Consider the following 20892-nt stretch of genomic DNA (forward strand, 5'->3'; position numbering starts at 1 on the left):
GAGCTGAAGAAAAGAGCTTTTATTCATCACTATAAGAACCAATTACAGAATCTGAGGTTAAAAAACAGACAAAAGATCTTTATTTCTGAGAATTGGCATATAAAAGGCAGAGGGAGAAAGGGGAGGGAAGAAGAGTGAGCATGGGCTGGGGTTGATGCCAGCTTAGGGCCCTCAAACTCCAATAAGGAAAGTCCGGACACCGGACAGTAAGAGTAACCCCCCATTCCCAATAGAAAATAAAGAAAAGAGACATGGCAGTGTACTCCCCCTTCCCCCTGCCAGGGACCAACACCTGATATGTTTACTCTTCCCTTCCTCCATCCTTTTACAAAGGAAGGTAAATTTTTAAAAAAATTAAAAAACCCTCCCCCCAACTGTCCAAACCCACTGTGGATCCCAGGCCCCAAATAGGGTAGGTACACACAGGTAAGTTCCTATAGGCTGTTTTCCATCACAGGCATGGAGAAGCCCAAAAAGGGGAGATACTGGCAGTAACACCAGAGGGTGTTCGACCCCTGCAAGGACACACGCACACCAACTCCAACCCTCCCTCACTCCTTACTCCCTTTGATACCAAAAGGAATGAAGATTTGTATGCCTTGGGCAACCAACCCTTTACCTCTCATCCCACCTCCCTTCCCCTAAGATGCTCAATCCTCCAGGACAATGGGCTCATTGGTGCTGGCAGGATGTGAAGATGCCGGCAGAGGAACTGGGGGCCGCACTGTCATCAGCGCTGTCTTCACCTTCAGGGGTAAGTTGGGCCTTCGAGCAGCTCGGCGCATTTCCAGGTGAGTTAGAGCTTTCCTTAAAGCCCTGGCCAAAAAGAGCAAGACAGAAACAGGGAGGCTTGAGGAGCAGCAAGACTCAAGCAGATAAAACTCCACAATGCACTCTACAGTTCTACCCTCGCCTCATTCTGCTGTGCACCTCTTTCTCAGCACTCCTACATCTTTCTCAGACACTCCTACTTCCAATGCCCGCCAACTTGATCGTCAGCCTCTCAGCCCCTCCCATGGTGGACTCCCTCCCTACCTGGTATCCTTTGTGGCCACAAATACCACTGGATTGGGAGCATCAGCAGGGTTTAGTTTCTGACGCTTGGCTGCTGGCTGTGAGCTTGAACGGATCCCTGAAGCCAGAGGCCTTCCATTGGCAGAGAAGGGGACCCCTGCCCCTGCCATCTGGAAAAGGACAGGGGGACATGGAGGAGCTGCCTTCCTTAGACTCCTACTAGACATAAAGGCCCACCCACTCAGCCTTCCCAATCCACCGTCACTCACAGCCTCATAGGAACGCTTCACCATAATGCCCCCCAGGCCTCGATTCTGGGTCAGCTGGTTTCTGTTGATTGGTGTCTTGGTGCCCCGAGGTGTTTTTGGTTTCAGAGGTGCCTGAGCCACTATCAGTAGAGGAAGAAGGGAGATGAAATAGAACAAGACCTTCTCATGCTTATGTAGTTTCATTACCATTCTTTCTTCCCTCTCTACCCTGACCAGTTGTTTACCCTAATGGCCTAAAGATTAGTAATGGAGAAAAAGGTCTATCAAGCTACTTAATCAAATTTTAAAAAACATGTTTCAGATCAGAAAATACTTATGTAAAGCCACTACTATGCCAGAGATGGAGCTCAATGGTAAATACTTGACCAGAATACATGAGGTTCTGGGTTTTGATCTACAGCACCACCACCAAAAACCAATTATCACAAGAAGCACCATAATAAGAATAACACACACACACACACACACACACACACACACACACACACACAACCAGTTTATGTGGACTCAGTGTGAAAGGAAAACTCTGAGGAAGAAAAGACTCTTAGCTGGCAACCTTCCACCCACCCTGGATTGAGTGCAGTTCCCATCTCCTACCCAGATCTTTGACAATAGCTGCCAAGGGCAGCCTCGCCAGAGGGTGAATCTTCAGCGGTGTCTTGGCAGCCTTAGGAAGTCGGATAGAGCCTGGAGAAGAGAGAAGAGCCTCTGGGCATTCTGCAGCTTTGTTTTGGGTTTTTGAAATGGTTCTGCTGTGAAGTCCCAGCCTAGAACTTGCTTATCATCCTGCTGACTCCACTTCTCCACTGCTTGGTTACAGGCATGTGTAACAATGCCTAGCCTTGTTTCTTAAGATTGGGTCCTACTATTTAATCCAGGCTAGGCCGGAGCCATTACATAGCCCGGTCTAACAGGGACTGAGGTAGCTATATCCTGTCTCAGCCGGAGGGCTTATATTCTAAGCATGCACCATCAGACATGGCAGATCAAAGTCTCTGCACTAGCACGCAGTCCTTACACTCTGCCTTGATGGCGTTGGCATTGATGGGGGCATAGGGTCTTCGGGCAGCCCTCCTTGGCTGTAACAGGTCTCTGCACATCCGTCTGGCAAGACGAGTCAGCTTTGTGGTCTGGAGCAAGAAAGTTTGCCTGTTCTTAGCCAGCAACTTAGCCCGGTTAGCACTGGTTGTATAGGGGGAGAGACTTTGGGCTTCAGGTCTGGATAAATGACCTCTTGAGTGTGGCTCCTGGAGGAATGATACATAAAGAAGAGAAAGGGCAAATCAACACTGCAGTTCTGTCCTCCATCACCTGCAGACAGCAAACTTCCTACCTGACCTCTTCACTGAAACCCCTGCCGACCTTCCTGGCGTCCCAATACTTAGTAAGTGCTCCTGCCCATTTGACAGTCTCCATGGAAGAAGTCAAAGGTCTTCTGACTTGTACTCAAGTTCACACCGTAAGCCCCGCTCTCCCCATCCCATCCGGCATGTTCTTGCAGTGATTCTTTTCCATTTGTTGAGACAAAATCTAACTATGTAGCCTGGCTGCCCCGGCCGGAGCCTGCTATGTATACCAGGCTGGCCTCTAACTCAGAGACCCACGTGCTCAGTCACCAGGCCAACCTCCCATCCACTGGTTCTTACTGTGGTGCCCCGAGCAGCCCCTTCAAGCTGGGTCGGCGTCTTCAGCCCCCCATACTTCTTCCAGTAAATCCAACAGGAAGCACAAAGTCGGCACTGCATGTTAGGTGGGCCCCAAGCATACCACTGGGCAGACTGTGTGGCTACAGGAGCAGAGAGAAGGGAAATTTGCTGGCAGGAAATATGCCACCCAACGTCCTCAAATCCCTAGGACCCAAGGGCAACCCATCCCCAGCAGCCCTGTCCCTCCTTGGAACTTACTGTGGCAGCTCTCACAAGTCAGGCCTTTCTGGAATCCAGCCCCATTCATGCCAGGTTTTGAACCCACAGAAATGATCTGGTTAGGGTTTGGCTTAGTACTAATGAAGGAAACAAGAGGAGAAGGCAGATGCTAGTTAGGAAAATAACCCCTTGTGTCTCTCTCTCTGGAGTGCTGAGGACTAGGCCCACAGCCTTGTGCACATTAAGCCCATGCTTCTCACTGAGCTACAGCGCCTACGATTGGCTTCTGCTCCCTGCTTAACCCAATCTCTAAGGAAGACAGTCTCCCCTCTGCCATACTTACTAAGTGGGGATGTAGACCTGTTTCAGTTTGCTGTCTGCTTCAGCAGCTTTCAATCTTTTCTAGAAGAAGAAAAGGAGAAAGAAATTCAGAGCATCTCAGTACAAAGGAAACCAAACAAAGCAAAAGGTAGAGGTAAGCAGGTAGCCCCTGGCCCGGCCTCCCGGCCAGCCCTACCCTTACCTGCTGAATATACCGATCTGTGGTTTTCCACATGTAATAAAACTGGACTATGCTTGCAAGTGACTTCCAGGGTAGCTAAAACGAACAGCGAACAGAGGATGAGAAGGCATCCGATCCTAGGCCCCGGCTCCTGCATGGCTCTCACTTCTCCCAGTCCTATTCACTTACAAAGTCCTGGCGGATGTCATTGAAATCCTTCCCATACTTCTCCAGAGCTTCTTCAAACAGCATAGCTTCAGAAGCAGACCATTCCTCCATCTCATCCCGACAGAGCACTGGACCTCCCTGTGGCACCAGGGTTGACATGGCCTTGGCCAAGTCATAGCCATTCCTTTGCAACGTGTCCATGGCATGGAACTACCAAAAATACAGAACGAATCTGAGGACTTGCTGCCCTTTAAGCACTTCTACCTCCTCCAAGACTCCCTCCTCCTCTCCTGCCCAACTGCTCTCCATCAACGTGCGCTCACCAGGGTGATATCTCGGGACGCAGCAGCTGCACTCATGTGCAAGCTTGGCTGCCGGATTGAGCTGCTGCAGTCTAGGGCTCTGGCAAAGGTTCCCACGGCTCTAAGAAGAGATTGAAAGTCAAGAAGGGAAGAGAAAAGTTCAAGCGGGTTCAGGAACTAAAGAAAAAAAAGAAAAATGCCCAGGTCTAAAACAAAGCCCACTTTGAAAAAAATAAACAAAAATGGATGAGACTCAGAACTCAGTCCATTCCTCCCCAGCCCACCTTTCTGATCCACCCACCCTCACCGGGCCACCACGAGAAACTGATCGATCTGCCGGTCTGTGAGAGGGTTGTCTGGGTCCCAGACTTTCATCTCCATCTTCTGTTGGTTTCGATTATCCGATTCTCCTGAGGAAGCAAGCGATGGCATCACCACGGAGAGAGAGAGGGAAATAACTGAGCTCTTAGTCACTCACAATGGCTCTTCTTCCTCTTCTCTGCTTGGAGTCCATCAGGCCTCAGACCTCAGAACTCCCCTCCCAGCTGTGCCCACTTGTCTCTTTCAGGTTCCTAAGTTTCATTCTGTCAGAGTCACAACACAACACCTAGCAGATTGTGCACCGGTACCCCAAATCATGCCACAGACAGAAACTTTCATGTTCAAGCACTTCTGTTCCGTTGCTTACCCTCTGCCAAACGATCTGGGATCTCAGCTTGGAATTTGCAACCAACTCTGATCTCCCCTTGATCAGCCAGAAGTGTCTTCTGCACAGGGTCGAACACCAGTGAGTAAAAAAAGCAGTCCTGAAGGGGAAGAGAGGAGGTTGGTGGGAAGGAGTCCACTGAAAAGTGGGTCTACCCAGACTTCCCTGCTGAGGTCCATGAACCCTTTCCTTTACCTCTTTACCTGTCTAAGCCTTTAGGAGGCAACATTCCCTCACCTCCCTCTTCTCTTAATACCTCCTCACCTCCTTTTCCAGATATTGGTTTAAGATATCCGTCTCGTTCAAGAGAGTCACACTGCACTTCCCCCTAAGAAAAAGAGACAGACCCAGAAGTCCTGACTGCTCTTCCAGTGTCCTGAGTTCAAATCGAGCAACCACAGGGTCCTGACAACCAATCATGGGATCTGATCCTTTCTTCTGGAATAAATAAATGTTTAAAAATAAATAATCTACCTGTCTTCGATCAACCCAAAAAAAAAAAAAAAAAAAAAAAAAGAGACAGATCTCAATACACCACATCCCCTCTTCTCCATCTTTAAATGAGGGCACATAGGCCACAGTGACCCTGATCGTCCTATACCTTATGTGTGTGGCCGGTAATGATTCAAACTGCCGAGAAAGAAAAAGCTCTCGGTGCTTCAGTTGATGTCTCTGCTGCTCCGAGACCCCTGGCTGTTTTGATTCCTCCTCAAACTCCCCTAAAATGTTGAGGAAGAAACAAGTCAGAAACGAACTCAGAAAACAGGCACCTTGGACAGCTGGCCAGGCCAGGCCACCCTACCTCAGCTGCTGTACCTCACCTTCCTCGGGCCTCTCACTCTTCCCTACCAGCCTTTCCTTCTGGCTTACACCTCAGTGTGGACGTTCAGTCCTCTCTTTAACTCCATCAAAGGAAGTATCACATCCTTCTAATGTGAGAGCACACTGATGCCACGGACGTGCACTCAAGCCTAGCTGCCAATACTGATGCCACACAGAAAGCACAAACGAAGCTGTGACACAGTGTGATGTCACATCAGCTCTTTCTTGCACAACCAGCCCAAGGTCCTAAAACCCAGTTAAGAAGTAAAAATAGGGGTTGGGGATTTAGCTCAGTGGTAGAGCCCTTGCCGAGGAACCGCAAGGCCCTGGGTTCGGTCCCCAGCCCCAAAAAAAAAAACCAAAAAAAAAAAAAAAAAAAAAGAAGTAAAAATAGCACACATGGTTGCTGTCTGTTCACCAGCTCGCCACACTTCAGAACTAGTTGCTGTGTCTGAAACATCACACGCAACCTTATGCTCTTTCTCGCTCTACTTGGCTAATAATAGTTTGTGGGCTTTCAAGAAGAGCAACTCTGAAACCAGTGCCAACACCTTCCTCACCAAGAGGCAGCAGCTCGCACTGAAGTCTTGGTAGAAACAGTTAACCTGGCTAAGTGCCAACCAAAGTGGAAGAGGACAGAAAATGTTGGCACATGTTTGTTGATGCATTGTTCCCCTGAAAAGTTGGGGGTATATTGGGGGGGGGAGGGGTTGTCTCTGTGTGTATACTCTGGGACACCCAGGGCTAGGGCAAGAAGGACCACACCCCCACTCCTTATGATTGGATAAGGCCAAGGTCAGCCCCTGCCAGATGGGGCTGGAAACCCCAAAGGGCCTAGAAACTTGGTAGGCCCAGCTCATTAACCCTTTCACGACTATGGCCTGAAAAAGAATCTAGGAGGAAGAAAGGAGTTAAAAGAAACAAAGTGAAAAAAAGATAGAGATCACCGAGAAAATGCAGACAAAGCAAAAAGCAGTAAGATTGGAATGGAGAGGAAAAAGAAGGCAGGAAAGCTCAAGAACTTCTCCTAGCTTCCTATCACCTCCATCCCTCCCACTACAGCATAAGCCTCCTCCCTGTTCTGCAGGTTTCTCAAAACCTTCACCTTGACCATCACTCACTAACCACCGTCCCAAAGTCCCCACAATGTCCCCAGTGCCTCACTAACCGCTGTCCCAAAATGTCCCCAAGTGCCTGCTTCTCTAAAGCTCCTTTCATTTCCTATCTAAATATCTCCACACAGAAGCCACACTCTGGCTTTCCTTATCATGGTCTGCCCGCCCTGCTTCCAACCCCAACAAGTAACAACAGGCCTCCCTCCGCACACCAGGCACTTCCACCCCCAAACTCACGCCCTGCCTTGGGCCTGCTACCAGGGGAAACACCTGCAGGAACATGTCTAGTCCTCAGATCCTGGAGAGGGAGGAAGAGGGGTAACGCATGGAGGCACTCACTAGCATTGCTGTCAGCCAAGCTGTTGAGGCTACTAGAAATATCCCTTCGCCGGAAAAGGCAGACAACCTTTGCTTCCACATTTCCGTTTGCAGTCTAAAGGAGGGAGAAAAACATGACGAGGAAAACTGGCCATTTGAAAGTGGAGGTACACAGAGTCCAACAACAGCAGTATCTCCCTAAGGATCTACGTAGAAGAGATGGAAAAACTTAACATGAAGACAAAATTCAAAGATAATTTCAGGACCAATGAAAAGGGTCTCCATGAGTTTAAGATCAGCCTGGTCTACACAGCAAGTTCCTGGCAGCCAAGGTTACATAATAGAGAGACCCTGTATCCTGTATCCTGTATCTTTAAAAAAAAAAAAAAAGCTCCACTCACCTTATTGAGCTCCTCAATCCGTCTAACCAGGTAAGGATTGCTGGAGGAGTTCTCAAAATAGACATAATCTGTAGAAGGGGGTGGGGAAGAAACAAGAGGATCAGAGGAGAGTACCCAGAAGAGAAAGTCGGTCTGTGTGCACCAAAAAGAGACAAAATTCTAGGTAGCGATGAAGTGGAGATGAAGTGGAGATGTGCGAGAAGACATTTAAGAAAATAAGTATTCGCCATTAGCTGGACAGAGGTGGCATACGCGTTTAATCCCAACACTCTGGGAGGCCGAGGCAGGAGGATCTCTTGCTTCATAACCAGCCAGTTCTACAGCTCACAGTTCCGGGACAGACCGGGCTACACAGAGAAACCTTGTCTAGAAAGAAACAAGGAGGGGTTGAGGATTTAGCTCAGTGGTAGAGAGCTTGCCTAGCAAGCGCAAGGCCCTGGGTTCGGTCCCCAGCTCCGGGGGAAAAAAAAAAAAAAAAAAGAAACGTATGAAAAAAGAAAGAAACAAGGAAAAAAGAAATCTGCCTCAAAAAGGAAAGAGAGAGAGAGAAAAAGGGGGTGGGGGAGGGGGAAGGAAGGAAGGGAGGATGAAAGGAAGAAAAAGAGATTATGGAAATACTTTGCCAGGCGGTGGTGCCACACACCTTTAGTTCCAGCAGTCAGGAGGCAGAGGCAAGCGGATCTCTGAGTTCAAGGCCAGCCTGGTCTACAGTATGAGTTCCAGGACAGCCAAGGCTACCCAGAGAAGAAACCTTGTCTAGAAAGAAACAAGGAAAAGAGGAGGAAATGAGTTTTTACCCCCTACACCTGCAACAACCAATTCTAAAGTCAGATCTTCACTCAAAAGTGGGACTTAAGAGATAAGAACAGGGGCTTCCCTGGAGTCCAAAGAACTTTGCACTGAAGTTGAACCCCTGTATCGGAGAATTGAGTAAACTGTTCAGGCCCCACCTTGGTGAACACACAAGACGCCACAGAAAAGAAAAACCCTGCGCGCCTGCCTCTCCAACGGCTGGCCCAGTGGTCACTCCGGCGCCTTCCAAGGCCACTTCCAGCCCAGCGATCCAGTCGCGGATCTCAGAGCACCGTTACGGCTGCAGGTATGTCTCTGCGGTAGACTCTGAGCCCGACAGCGTCGCCGCCGCGGAACCACAGCTCGGTTCCGGTTCCGGTCGGTGCCGCGGCCCGTACAACCCCAGATGTGGCTCCCCCGCGCTTACGGACACCGAGTCTCCCTGGTCCCGGCCTCAGCCTCTTCCGCCCAGGGTACTCACCTCCTACCCGGTACATGTTAGCCGCCATGGCCGTTCCCGCCGCCGCCTCCGGCCACACAAAGAGGTCCGGGAGGCTCGCGGGGGCAAAGCTCAGCTCCAGACGAAGCCCCCAGCGCGGGGCTGACGCTTCGCGGAAGTGTCGATGGGGCCCGAGCAGCCGGCACCTCTGCTCACTCAGCCGTCGCGGTTCATCACTGCCCGCGCGACGACGACGCTGCTATAGCCTCACACTGGGATACCGAGGCCGGCTCCGGTCTGCTCGCCTTCTTCCGGAACGAGCTCGGTTCCTGCCTGACCGGAGTCAGGTTCCGGCTCCTAGCGTTCTCACCGAGTCCCAGCAGACGTCCTGTGGTGCCAACCGCTGGGAAGGTTTGCCCTGCCCGCGTCCGGGTTCGCCTCCTTCCGGAACACCTTCGGCCGATCCGGAGAACAAGGCCCAGCTCTCGGCTCAGGTCGGAGAGCAAGACCCCACCGATCGGCCACTTCCGGAAGGAACTCGGCTCCTTTCGCTCAGCCGCGGCCCCGCGCTCGGTTATTTCCGTTACAGCTCGACCCCGCCCTCGAGGGCGGTGGGGGAGCCAGAATTAACTCTTTGCACTATGGGTCCTAGCAACTCCGACAGTGGCGCCTAGGGCGCGCGCGCGCCCTCACGCTTCTTAAAGTTATTTGCAAGCCGCTTTGCCTGTTATTTGCATATTTGGTCTGAGCTCCCTTTTCTCTTCCCGCCCTGCACTTTTTTCTTTCATTCTAACACAACTGGGCCCCTGAGGGACCCGCCGCACAAAAGTACCAGGCAGTGACTTTTTTCTTTTTATTGCCCCTCACCGGGCAGAGTGTCAGAGTTGAATTGCCCGGCTCAACCAGCAAGTCTGTTATCGTGTGTGCAATGGGGTGGTTCACCCCTCCAGGAAAATGCGCAATTGGGAATGTATTAAGTCAAAGAAAAAGCCAGCCCAGGAAAAGACTGTCCTTGGTCCTAGGGGGTTTGGCCAGGGTGGGGCCAGACCACAGTACCAGAAGGACAAGACCATCCGGCATCAATCACACGTCCAGGGAGGAGGCAGGGGACAGAGAGGGAGTTCTAGATGGCGTGGCAGGAGCGGGTCCAGAGCTCCCTGCCCCCAGCACTCGCCACTGAAAGATGCTAGCATCCTTGCCACCTAAGGAGACAAGGAATGAGTCGTCGTGTGTGAACCGGACACTAGTCACATGGCTGCCATGGCCTGAGTACATACGACTTGGAGCCTAGATGAGAAAAAAAAAAAGAAACAGTTGCAACAATGGCAGGGTCCCAAACCTACCCTCCTGGGCCCAGTGGTCCCGAGGCCTCACCTTGGCTCGAGCGCATGGGTACTGAAAGAGGTGTACTTTGCAGAAGTCGTCTGCTACGGCCACCACCCGTTCATTGTGGGAGCGGCAAAGGGAGTTGATGTCTGTCCCGTCAGAGCCATCAGGCCACACACCTAACACAACAGGTAGCCTGAGCCAGGCTGCTACCCACAACCTAGAGCTGCAGTGTTTTCAGGTTGCCACTGCGTGATCCAGACAATCCTTCCAGTCCCAAGGGGCCACCTGACCTGGATTTGCCGCTATGACCCCCACCCAGAGGGTGGCACACACCCAGTATTCTGAGCCCGGAATGGGTTCCTCCTTGTTTCCCCAGCCCTCCTAAAGGGATCCGGATTCTGGCTCACCATAGACGTGGAAGCCCAGCACACAGGTATAGGTGGCCCACTCACGGTCTCTGCTTTCATAGCGATTCCTTAGCAGTTTGCAGCCTCCAGCCACATCCCCTAGGTGGAAATTGTCCCTACTCAGCTGTCATCCTTCCCTCAGAGAATGTGAACTAATCATAGGTATAGTGTCCATTATGATCCCCACTGTGTGCTTCCTAAGTTCACACTGAAGTTGTTTGATTTGGTTTGGCTTTGAGCTAGCCCTGCATAGTGGTACATGCCTTTAATCTAAGTACTAGAGAGGCAGACCAATCTCTGAGTTGAGAGCCACCGTTGTCTACAAAGTGAGTTCCAGGACAGCCAGGTGACAGAGGGAACCCTGAATCAGAAACAGAGAAGCTAGCCTAGGCATCCCTGGAACTTTCCATTCCTGCCTCAACCTCTGGATAAAGTACTGACAGTTTCTCATCAGCTTCTCCTTCCTAAATAAAGTAGCCCCCCGCCCCCATACACTTGCCCTAAGAAGCTATCCCAAAGCAAAGTCTTCTTAGTGCATCATTCTTTTTCCTTAATGTTGTATTTTGAGACACAGTCTTCCTATGTAGCCTTGGCTGGCCTGGAACTCACTATGTAGATCAGGCTGGCCTTGAACTCACAAAAATCTAGCCACCTACCTCTGCCTCTCAAGTTCAGGAATTAAAGGCATGCACCACAATGCCTGGTCCATTTTTCAACTCCCTTGAGTTCTTGTTGGAAAAGAGACAGTGTGAAAGTGTAGTTACCTACTTACTGGATTGTTCCTATGTACAATTCCAATTCCATTTCCCTCCACATCAGCCCCTCTGCTTAATGCTCCTCCAATACCATCATCCCTCCTGACTAGAAGCCTCATGTCGGCCCCCACATAATCTCTTAGGAGACATAATTAGGAGGATGACAAATGCAAAAACAGCATGGGCCACATAAAGAATTCTAAACCAGCCTGATGAAAAAAAAATTTTAAATTATCCCCATCTCCCTGCCACTCACAGTAAAGAATCTCATAATCCCCAGAATTGGACATGATGAAATTCCCATCCTTGGACCAGTCAAGGTGAGTGATAAAACTGGAGTGCCCCTGGGGAACAAGAGTCAAGCATTTGACAAGATGGCTACCACCTCCCATCCCCAGACAAGCCGCCCTTAATGCCATCAAACCCCTGTTATTGTGCCCCCAGTTAACAAATCCCACCTTCCACCCCAGCGTCCTTACCATACATCTGCCAAAGCGGCTGGACTTCGTGCCACAACTGGAAACGCTATAGATGTAGATCATGTTGTCATGGGAGCCAATAGCCAGGTACGACCCATCTACAAAGAGATGTATTCAGACAAAGAAGAGCCAGAGTAGGACCCAGGCCCGGGGGGTGGGGGGGGATGGCTCCCACCTGGGCTGTACCGGACAACTGAGAGCTGTTCATTGCCATCAGTGACGTCAGACACAATCTCTCTAGTCTCTGTGTCCAAAACCAACCACCTGAAAGGGAGAAGGGAAGGAAGCAAGAGGGCAGGATGTGAGCCATCCTGTACACCAGGAAGGCTTTGAGCAAAGACTCAGCGAGGAGACAGAGAACATCAAAAGGCTGTGGTGTCGACCACTGCACCCTTAGGCTGGGGAATGGGAAGAGGCTAAGGGCCTATAAGAGCTGAGGGGCTTCCAATGCCTCCTGGGAAAGAAGTCAGAAACTGCAGACCAGGCCAACCACAGAAACCTCGTGGAGTCAGTAAGCCTGTCACTTCCCTGTTTGCCCACCCACATCCACCCCTCCCAGTCCCACTGCTTCCCCATCCTGGGCTGCCACCCCATTTTTGCTCCCTCCCAGACTGAAGAGCATAGGTGAGGAAGACTTGGTGACAGCAGGGGAGGGGAGACCTGGGCTCAGAGAAGCACCAGAACATGAAAAGGTGTGACTCAACCCTTTAGTTTGCCTTGGTCATCTCTTGTCCCTTCCCCTGTTAACAAGAATCCTTCCTAGACTTCCCCACTTTTCTTCACAGGAGATCTGGTATTCTCTCACCTCCCTGTGTTCAGTCCTACGACCACAACTGCCCCACTTGGGTGGAAGTCAGCACATAAACCCGTCTCCTGGGGAAAAAGAAGGTGAATTCAAGAAATTGTATTTCTAAGGGGCCCGTGAGATAAGGAGGCAGGCTTCAAGGGATTAGGGGTGAAGGGGGAGGGCGGTAGGAGAACACATGAGAGTAGAGCAGGAAACACTAGAGACATGATTCAAAGGACAGTGGTCGGGGGGGTTAGGGAAGGAAAAGGCCTGGGTCACAGTCAAAACTGATATGTATGTAGTAAATGTTAATTAAAGACAAAGGTTAATGAAAGAAGATGGCTTTCCAGTAAGTGTCTGGGTGGACACTTTGTCATCTTAGAAACCTCAACCAGAGAAAAGGAGGCAGGAGAGACCTGAGATTAGAGCCTAGGAAGGGGAAGACACTGAAAACACCTAGCCATGCTACAGATGAACTATTTAGCTGCTGAACCAAAATGAGGCCTGAGGCAGCGGCAGTGCCCAGGTGTCATTTTCCCAGTCTCTACAGAATTCATATCTGAACAGCCTGTTGTCCCAGGCACAGAAGGAAAGGCAATGTTAGGGAGTCAGCGCAGGTGTAGCACGATAGACTAAGGACTCCACCTTCAGGTCCATGCTCCAGGCCAGTGCATGGCCTTCCCCATCCCACAGGCAGAGCTGCCGGTCATGGCCACAGGTGAGGAAGCGGTTCTGGAAGGGATGCGTGCACAGCCCCCAGAGCTCATCAGTGTGGCCCTGCAACAGAACATAGTTACCGCTGCTCTTCCCCCAAATTCCCTTCCCTACTTCCCCTGGCTTTTGGCTTCCAAACCTGGATAACAGGAGAGAAGCCCTGAGCCAGATCTCCCCTCAGTAATGCATTCTTTGTGGTTCCCACCAGCAGCTCAGAGCCAAGCCCTTCAGCAATGGCCCTCACAGCTCCAAAGTGTTCTGGAATCTACAGAGTAATAACAGAACGTCAAAAGCATACTGGCCATTCCTCTCCCCATCCCTTCCTTGACCCCAGCCCCTCTCACCTCAGCTTCCTGGAGGGCCACCAACCCCGGCCCCCACTGTACCAGCCGTCGGTCCCGCCCACCACCACTCAGCACTGTCCCATCCCGTCGGAGACACAGGGCAAAGATGGACCCCTCGTGAGCATGGGCCTGGGCCACGATTGTGTAGGTCTCTGTTGGTAAAGTTCAGGTAAGTCATGCTCGCAGAGTCCAGTCAACAGGGAAAGGAACAGCTTAGAGCATCACAACACAGAATAATTCCAGCTACTGCGCACCCATAGAACTCTCTAAGCCTCATGACTTTCAGTTCATAGCAACAGAGGCAAAAAAAAGAGAAATCTTTGACCTGAGCTTTGAGCCTGAGATTTTAACAAACTCAAATTCCTGGCCTTCTCTCCTTTACTGTTATGGCCCCCACCTTTCTAGACCAGCCCCCCGGGGAGTTCATTAGTTCTCAAGGTAAAAGGGAACCCTCTGCTCTGTTCCCACAGACTTTCTGAGATACAAACATCCTAAATGCTAGCCCTAACCACGTACCTTTGGCCCCACCCCTGCCTGGGGTCTTGGAATCAGAGACACTTCGACCCCAGGTAAGAATGTTCCCCTCAGAGTCTCCAGTGAGGATGTTTCCATCAGGGAGGAACACAAAGCAAGGGATAAACTTGGGTTTCTTGTATTTCTGGAGAGGGCAAAGAACAGGTATCATAGGACAATTATAGAATCTACAGATGTCACAGGACAGTTGGGGGTGCTGGGGCACATTTGAGTCTGTAGATGTCACAGGACAGTTGGGGGTGCTAGGGCACATTTGAGTCTGTAGTACTCAGCCCACTTCCCTCTCCACTGCACCACCCATCCACACCTCACCCCAAAAACACCCTGCTTCCGGGCGAGGATCCCATTCCCAGGAACCCCTGTTCCACCACTCCAGTTCCAAAAGTGGACATGAGATTTTCCACTGGTGACAATACAGCTGCTGTCACGAGGGCTGAAGCCAACAGCGAGGACTGAGTCATTTGTACTCTGAAGAAAGGAAGACACTTGATTCAGCCACCCTAAGTCCTGAACACCATTGTCTTTGATGCCTTTCTTTCTTTCCTTCCTTTCTCTTTCTTTCTTCCTTTTTCCCTTCCTTTCTTTCTTTCTTTCTTTCTTCCTTTCCTCATCTCTTTCTTTCTTTCTTTTTTTGAAACAGGGTTTCTCTGTGTGATCCTGGCTGTCCTGGAATTCACTTTGTAGACCAGGCTGGTCTCAAAATCAGAGATCCACGTGCCTCTGCCTCAAGTGGTAGGATTAAAGGTGTGCACCCCCACACCCTGCTTAGGTTTGCTCCTTGTGACTGGTTCATATACCTCTGGTTGTCCTAGAGCAGCCAATGTAGCCAGCTGAGGATGAACTTTGAACTCCTGATTCTCCTGCCTCCACTCCCCAAATGCTAAGTTCATAGTTATGCACCACCACAAGTGGCTTTTTTCGGTTTTTGATTTGCTGTTCTTTGTTGAGACAGCTTACTGTATAAACCATACTGCCTAGAACTCTCAGTACTCCTCCTGCATCAGCTTTTCAAGTGCTGGAACTATAGTCATGAACCACTGCACCCAGGACTTGACTCCTCAACTGATTTGTTTTTGTTTTTGTTTTTCTGAGACAGGGCTTCTCTGTATCCCTGGCTATCTTGGAACACACTTGCTCCGTAGACCAGGTTGACCTTGAACTCACAGAGCTCCACCTGCCTCTGCCTCCTGAGTGCTGGGATTAAAGGCGTGCACACCTATGCCCATCCTTTTCCATTTACTTCTATTGCCATATTGAGATTGGGCTACACCCTCAGCCTTCTTTCCTTCAGCTCCAGAGGAGCTGGGATTATAGGCTTGTGCCTCGAAAGTCTACTCTGTGACTCAATCTGCTTCCTAACAGCTGGTCTGAAAGTCCTGAGGCCCCAAGGTAATTCTTCCTCCAAGGCTCTCATTGATGGCTGAAGGTAGAGAGCAATAGTAGAATGCCTTGCCTGGCATATTTAAGGCCCTGGTTTGACCCTCAACACTGCAAGGGGGGGAAAAGCTGATCCCCTAAAAAACTGTAGTCCCCACTAGAACTTCTGTAGTTCCCAGTGCACAGATGGAGAAACAAAAGCTGAGAGAACTGAGTTTGCCTGAGTAAGAAAGTGTACGTATGTATGTAAGTAAACCTGGGACTGTCTGTATTCCACCACTCCCGCCCTACCCCAGATTCAGAAACCATCAAGCCACCTAGGCTCCTCACCTTGATCTCAGCCAGCTTCACTCCCCGGCTACAGTCCCACACGGACAGCATATGCTCGTTGGAATCATCCACCACACAAAGAAAAGCACCTTGATCCTGAGGATGAGACCCAGCCCTGTGAGTTCCGGAGGTCTGGACATTAGACCGAGATTCTATCACAGGTTGGAAAGGCAAAAGAAGTTGACTGGTCTCCCTCAGGAGAACTGGCTGTGTGAGCCCAGAACACCACACCTTCTCCAGGCTTCCTGGTAAAACCAAAGAGTGGTGTTCTGAGCAAGAATAAGGGTCTACCTAAATATGGGGGCACAAACCTATAAGAACTGGTGGGTAGAGACGGAAGGATCAAGAGTTCAAAACCACCTTCGTCTACATACTGAGTTAGACAGGCCAGCTGAAGGTACATGAGACCCTGCCTCAAAACACAAGCAGCCATGTGTGGTGGCACACGTCTTTAATCCCAGAACTTGGGAGGCAGAGGCAAGTGGATCTCTGATTTCAAGGCCGGCCTGGTGTACAAACTGACCTCCGGGACAGCCAGGACTACACATAGAGGAACCCTGTCTCACAAACAACAACAACAAACAAACAAAAAAATCTCGAAGCTTTGAGCCCAGCTCACCGCTGCTGAAAAAGCCAAGGCCCCCACGCCACGCTCAAAGGCACCCAGTCCAATCTCCTGCAGTTTTTGAAGTGTCTCTGAGTCCCAGATATGAACCACGGGCTGCAGGGGCTAGTAGAAGAGAAGGGGTCAGAACTGAGAAGAAAAATTGACCTGTTATCTCATCCTATCTGTTCAATATTCTGCGTTGACATTACCTTTCCATCCTTGTCCACTCCAGCTGTCTGTCCTGAGGCTACACGGACACCATCGGGGTGAACAGCAAGGCTAAGTAAGGGGAGGAGAACTCTAGGAAAGGTGTCTCTCTCAAGACCACCCAAGACATGTTTTCCCTGCTTAAGAAGCAGCAAGGCAACTTCTAACCTTCTACCCTTCCACCCGTAGCCAGACCCTCTCCCTGTCAAGCCTACCAGCCCCAGACCCCAAACCCTCACCATCGAACGCAGTCTGTATGACCCCGGTAGTGTCTCTGGCCGCCACCTCCAGGACCCCCTGGGCCTCCCCCAGGTCGGTACAGCACCACTACACAGGCAATAAAGTAGACCACCTCCCCAGAGCGCAGCACAAATAGATTAGAGCGAGAGTCACGACCCCTGTACCCATAACTGTGTTGGGAATCGTGGTCAAGGAAAGGGCCAGACCAAGGACAGGAAGACTAAGAATGGACCAAGAAAATGGCGAAGCTCCCACTTGGCATTACCATCCCCATTGGGATGGTAGGGGATGATTCACAGGAGTCCTTGTCCCCCCCCACACACACAGAAAGAAACTGTAAAGAAGGAAGGGGGACCCATTGTGGGAAGCGGTTCTACCCATGGAACAGAATAGGATACACCCAGTCAAGGCTCAGGGTCTCCGGGGGTGGGCCACTGGGCAGCTCCTCAAGGCTTCGGATGCCAGACGGAATGTACATGGTGATGGGACGGCCACGAAGGAACATCTTTACGGAAATGCCTTCTACACAGAAAAGCAGAGAAGTAAGCCTCCCCGAGGGCCAGAGCAGCAAGCCCACGATACCTGACAGATTTCCCCGAAGAAGCTCCTAGGGTTGGAGGCCGAACCCTAATTCCGTCATGCAAGTTCTTCCTTCTGCCATTCATTACATACCTAAGTTATAATTGCTCCTCCGAGATCCGGGACCCCCAGGACTGGACAGGGGGTCTTTGTTGCCCCGGCTATTGAGAAGAGGTAAAAGTATAAGACCAGGCTCAAGTGTCAAGACCTGAGAGGGGAGGGACAATGTACTGCAGGAGGTTCCTCCCAGTCAGCCTATAAAGAGATGGGGGCTTTTAGTAGAAAGAAGGAAAGAAAGAGAGAGGGGGGGAGGGAAGAAATGAGAGAGGGAGAGAAATGGAGGAAGAAAAGGAAAAAAGAAAGAGAAGCCAACATAAAGGTAAGTGAAGAGAACTGTAAAACTATAGCCCAGGCCCTTTTTCTAGGCCTCTACCAACTTCTTATTTCCATATTTGTGAAATGGGGCCAGAATATAGACCAGCCCTGCCTTTCAGGAAGCCGGGAGGTAGGCAAAATCTCCCAAAAGGAAAATGACAATTGAATTCCAGAGGTCACTGTCACCGGATGAAAAGCTGACAATAGCTCTTTAGAGAATGGAGTAGAAGTTGAGAAAGGACAAGTGACCCCAGTGATACCAGCAGGCTTCCTGGCACTAGGATGTCCTTAGGATACAGGAGTAGGCAGAGCAGGGCTTTGTAGGGAATGGGGATGGGCTGAAGCCCTGGGGATAGCCATCTGTGGAAGAGAGCTGCCAGGTATCTTCCCAGCACTCTGGAGGCCAAGAAAGGACTAGCATGCCTTTTAGGTCAGCCTGGGCTACAAAGTGAACTCTAGGCCAACCCAGGCCTAGATCCTGTCTCCACTAAACAAATAAAATGTCATCAGAGCTTTTAGCTCCGAGAATTTTGAAAGGTATGTTGTGATATGAAAACGTCAGCTGAGGGCTGGAAAGATAGCTCAGTGGTTAAGGGCACTGCCTGCTCTTTCAGAGGTCCTGAGTTCAAACCCCAGCAACCACATGGTGGCTAAAAACCCTCTGTAATGGGATCTGATGCCCTCTTCTGGGCGTCTGAAGACAGCTACAGTGTACTTATATATAATAAATAAATAAATCTTTAAAAAAAAAAAAAAAGTCAGCTGAACTAGAATCAGGAAAAATTAGCTTCAGAGCTTGACTCTGTGACCTCAGGCAACCGATTGCCCTCCCCGAGCCTGCTTCACCTGTGCACAAGAGACCATCCATTCACCGAAGATGTTACAGGGCCTTAATGACTCGGAGGAGAGTTTTAGCACAGGCCCCAGAACACTGAAGGAGTCCCAAGGAAAGCTTTGTTTCTTTCTTCCTGTTGGGTAATGAGGTCACCCACCCCACCCAGGAATGGAGAAAGTCAAGAAGTCAAGCCTGGGGTACAGCAAGTTAGACGTGGAAGAGAAGGCTTACCCACCTCTCTGTGCTCCCTGACCGCAATAGCAGGTTGGCTGAGGAAGCAGCCTTCCTGGAGAGTTTCTGCCTGGGCCGCTCTGAGGGGGAGGAGGAGGAGGAGGAATTTCTTCGGGGCCTGGTGGAGCAGAATGAAAAAAGTGAGAAATCAAGCCTGCTTCCCAGACGTTCCACCCAAAAGCTGCAATCACAGGACACCTACGTGTCAGAACGCTGCAGGGGCTGCACAGGCCTGAGGATTCCTGGGGGGCCAGGGGAGCCTGCCCCACTGCTGCTGCTGCACCCTCCTTCAGACTGGGTCCCGCTAGGCTCTTCACTGCCCCCCTGAAGAGCTGGAGGTCCATTGCTCAGGCCAGGGGGTCCAGAGATTGGCTCCATCTCCAATCCTTCCTCTGTTTGCGTGCCTCGGCTCACCAAGGAAGGGCTGCACGTAGGTGGCAGTCCTGGGGGGACGGTAATGCTGCTGGGGAGACAGCAAATTAACCTGATGCCCCAAAGTTCCCGGGAAGGAAGAGTGAGTGTGCTGGCTTGTGTACCTGTTCCTTGTTGGGGCTGATATGCCGGAGCCCTGCAAGGTTGTGGTGGGGCCGTGCAGCCGCAGCAGGCGAAGGGCTTCTGCCAAGGCTGCCTTTACCAGTTCCATCTCTTCTTCCTGCACCCGAAGCCGCTGGCTCAGGGTCTGCAGGGTCTCATGAGCAGGGCCCTCACCTGGGAAAGGGGAAAGAAGCACTCAGAAAAGTGCCACTACCTGGAGGATGGTTCTGTCCTCCCACCTAACGTTACAACCGGACCATTCAATAGAGCTAACCCTCTCAAGCAGTCTAAAGCTTGAAAGCTCATCCAGAGGGGAGGAGATGGACGGAGATGGTAGAGGATCAAGGGCCTCCTCCTAGCAGGACAGGCAATGAGCCTGACAAAACTCTCTTCCTGCTGCTGTCTCGGCCTCCGCAAAGACAAAGTATCATGGAGTACCAGGGGGGAAACATGGAATACTGCCGAGGTATGTGGGAGCCGGAGAGAGAGACAGGAGAGACAGGGGCAATACTGGTGAGGAACCACAGTTCTCTCACCCCACCAGCAAGCGCAAGTCTCTACCAAATGCAATCACAGCCAAGAAGCTAGAGACACAAGAAAATGAACTGGACAGTAAAGTCAGACTGAGAGGTGTAAGGAACACAATCTGGCGAGTGTAGAGAATATCAGTGAAGAGCTGTTACAGTGTACATCTCAAGGTAACTGTGGAAGTCAGAAATAAAGACCTGGAATTCCCGGGGGAAGAGGCCCAGTGTGACACATTGGTCAAGGAAACTAAGAGAGGCACAGAGAACCGAGGAGTAGAATGGCATTAAGAAGTCCAAAATGACAGGAACGGGTTCCCAGGAACTAGAATTGGACAACCTGAAGAACTGAGGAGGATGCTCAGAGCCCCCGGGGCGCAGGAGCACGCGTGCACGCCACTAGACAGTGGTCCAGCACTGGCAGTGCCCGTCGGGCTGGCACTCAGGGAATCCAGGCCACGCCGCCCGCCCCGCCCCGTACTCACCGGGCCCCGCAGTTTCGTCCATCCGGCCCCCGCGTTGCTCCGAGCAGCGGCGTCGGAGGCGTCTAAGCCGCGGGGACCATGGCTAAGGAGAGGGGAAGGAAGCACCAGGGCGCGCGCGGAGAGGAGCAGTGCCACCCCTCGGGGGCGCTGTCGAGCGTGGGGACAGGAATTGGAGGGGGCGCTGTGGAGCTGGGCCTCTTACTCTCCCCGGGTGGGCTCCCGGGGTGCAGTGACCGGGCCGTCCAGAGCCACTGCGCCGCAGCACAAACAGGCGCGGGACGGGAGTCGCCAGCAAGCGCGGGAGGGGGGCGGGCCGGAGGAGGGGGCGGGCCGCCAGGTAACCCTTCCCTGTCCGGGACCCGAGGCTCTGGCCTGAGGCGGGGACACAGGGATGACCCTTCACCCCGCCAGGATCTAGCCCGGCTTCCGGCCCCCAGGCTCCCAGAGGACCTGGGAGGGGACGTAGGGCCTGAGATCTGGGTCTCTAAGCCTCGAGCCCAGTGTAC

General features: G+C 51.4%; 2 protein-coding genes across 3 annotated transcripts; both read right to left on the minus strand.

The window, feature by feature from the left end:
- On the minus strand, positions 1-9371 carry Mta2 (metastasis associated 1 family member 2). The gene is made up of 18 exons (XM_032891541.1): positions 8756-9371; positions 7483-7550; positions 7103-7196; positions 5428-5545; positions 5091-5154; positions 4809-4926; positions 4428-4530; positions 4142-4241; positions 3840-4028; positions 3672-3746; positions 3492-3550; positions 3188-3285; positions 2930-3069; positions 2302-2530; positions 1881-1970; positions 1284-1402; positions 1036-1184; positions 1-816 (listed from the first exon to the last, which is right to left on the minus strand). Exons 1-18 carry the CDS (start codon positions 8781-8783, stop codon positions 651-653), a joined length of 2007 nt encoding a protein of 668 aa, XP_032747432.1. The 5' UTR covers positions 8784-9371; the 3' UTR covers positions 1-650.
- A 181-nt stretch (positions 9372-9552) lies between these two features.
- Eml3 (EMAP like 3) lies at positions 9553-20732 on the minus strand. Of its 2 annotated transcripts, none has more exons than XM_032891546.1 (22): positions 20387-20732; positions 19380-19551; positions 19046-19303; positions 18848-18961; positions 17496-17563; positions 17222-17345; positions 16823-16993; positions 16586-16655; positions 16389-16499; positions 15770-15865; positions 14375-14530; positions 14045-14186; positions 13529-13680; positions 13324-13449; positions 13116-13247; positions 12489-12556; positions 11859-11947; positions 11684-11781; positions 11461-11548; positions 10450-10548; positions 10088-10218; positions 9553-10000 (listed from the first exon to the last, which is right to left on the minus strand). In XM_032891546.1, exons 1-22 carry the CDS (start codon positions 20406-20408, stop codon positions 9797-9799), a joined length of 2691 nt encoding a protein of 896 aa, XP_032747437.1. In that variant the 5' UTR covers positions 20409-20732; the 3' UTR covers positions 9553-9796. The 2 variants fall into 2 exon arrangements, with proteins under 2 accessions (XP_032747437.1, XP_032747436.1); XM_032891545.1 differs by having other exon boundaries at positions 19046-19306.
- Between the last annotated feature and the right edge of the window lie 160 nt (positions 20733-20892).

This window comes from Rattus rattus, chromosome 2, assembly GCF_011064425.1.
Source record: "Rattus rattus isolate New Zealand chromosome 2, Rrattus_CSIRO_v1, whole genome shotgun sequence".
NCBI classification, from domain to species: Eukaryota; Metazoa; Chordata; class Mammalia; order Rodentia; family Muridae; genus Rattus; species Rattus rattus.

Excerpts from the sequence above, each read along its gene's own strand:
- Mta2 (XM_032891541.1), bottom strand. The coding sequence starts at position 8,783 with ATGGCGGCTAACATGTACCGGGTAGGAG. Across the intron at positions 7,197-7,482 it reads GGATTGAGGAGCTCAATAAG|ACTGCAAACGGAAATGTGGA; the intron begins GTGAGTGGAGCT and ends TCCCTCCTTTAG. Across the intron at positions 4,531-4,808 it reads CCCAGATCGTTTGGCAGAGG|GAGAATCGGATAATCGAAAC; the intron begins GTAAGCAACGGA and ends TTGCTTCCTCAG.
- Eml3 (XM_032891545.1), bottom strand. The coding sequence starts at position 20,408 with ATGGACGAAACTGCGGGGCCCG. Across the intron at positions 16,656-16,822 it reads CATACAGACTGCGTTCGATG|CCTTGCTGTTCACCCCGATG; the intron begins GTGAGGGTTTGG and ends CCCCTTACTTAG. Across the intron at positions 10,549-11,460 it reads GGATTATGAGATTCTTTACT|GGGATGTGGCTGGAGGCTGC; the intron begins GTGAGTGGCAGG and ends ATTTCCACCTAG.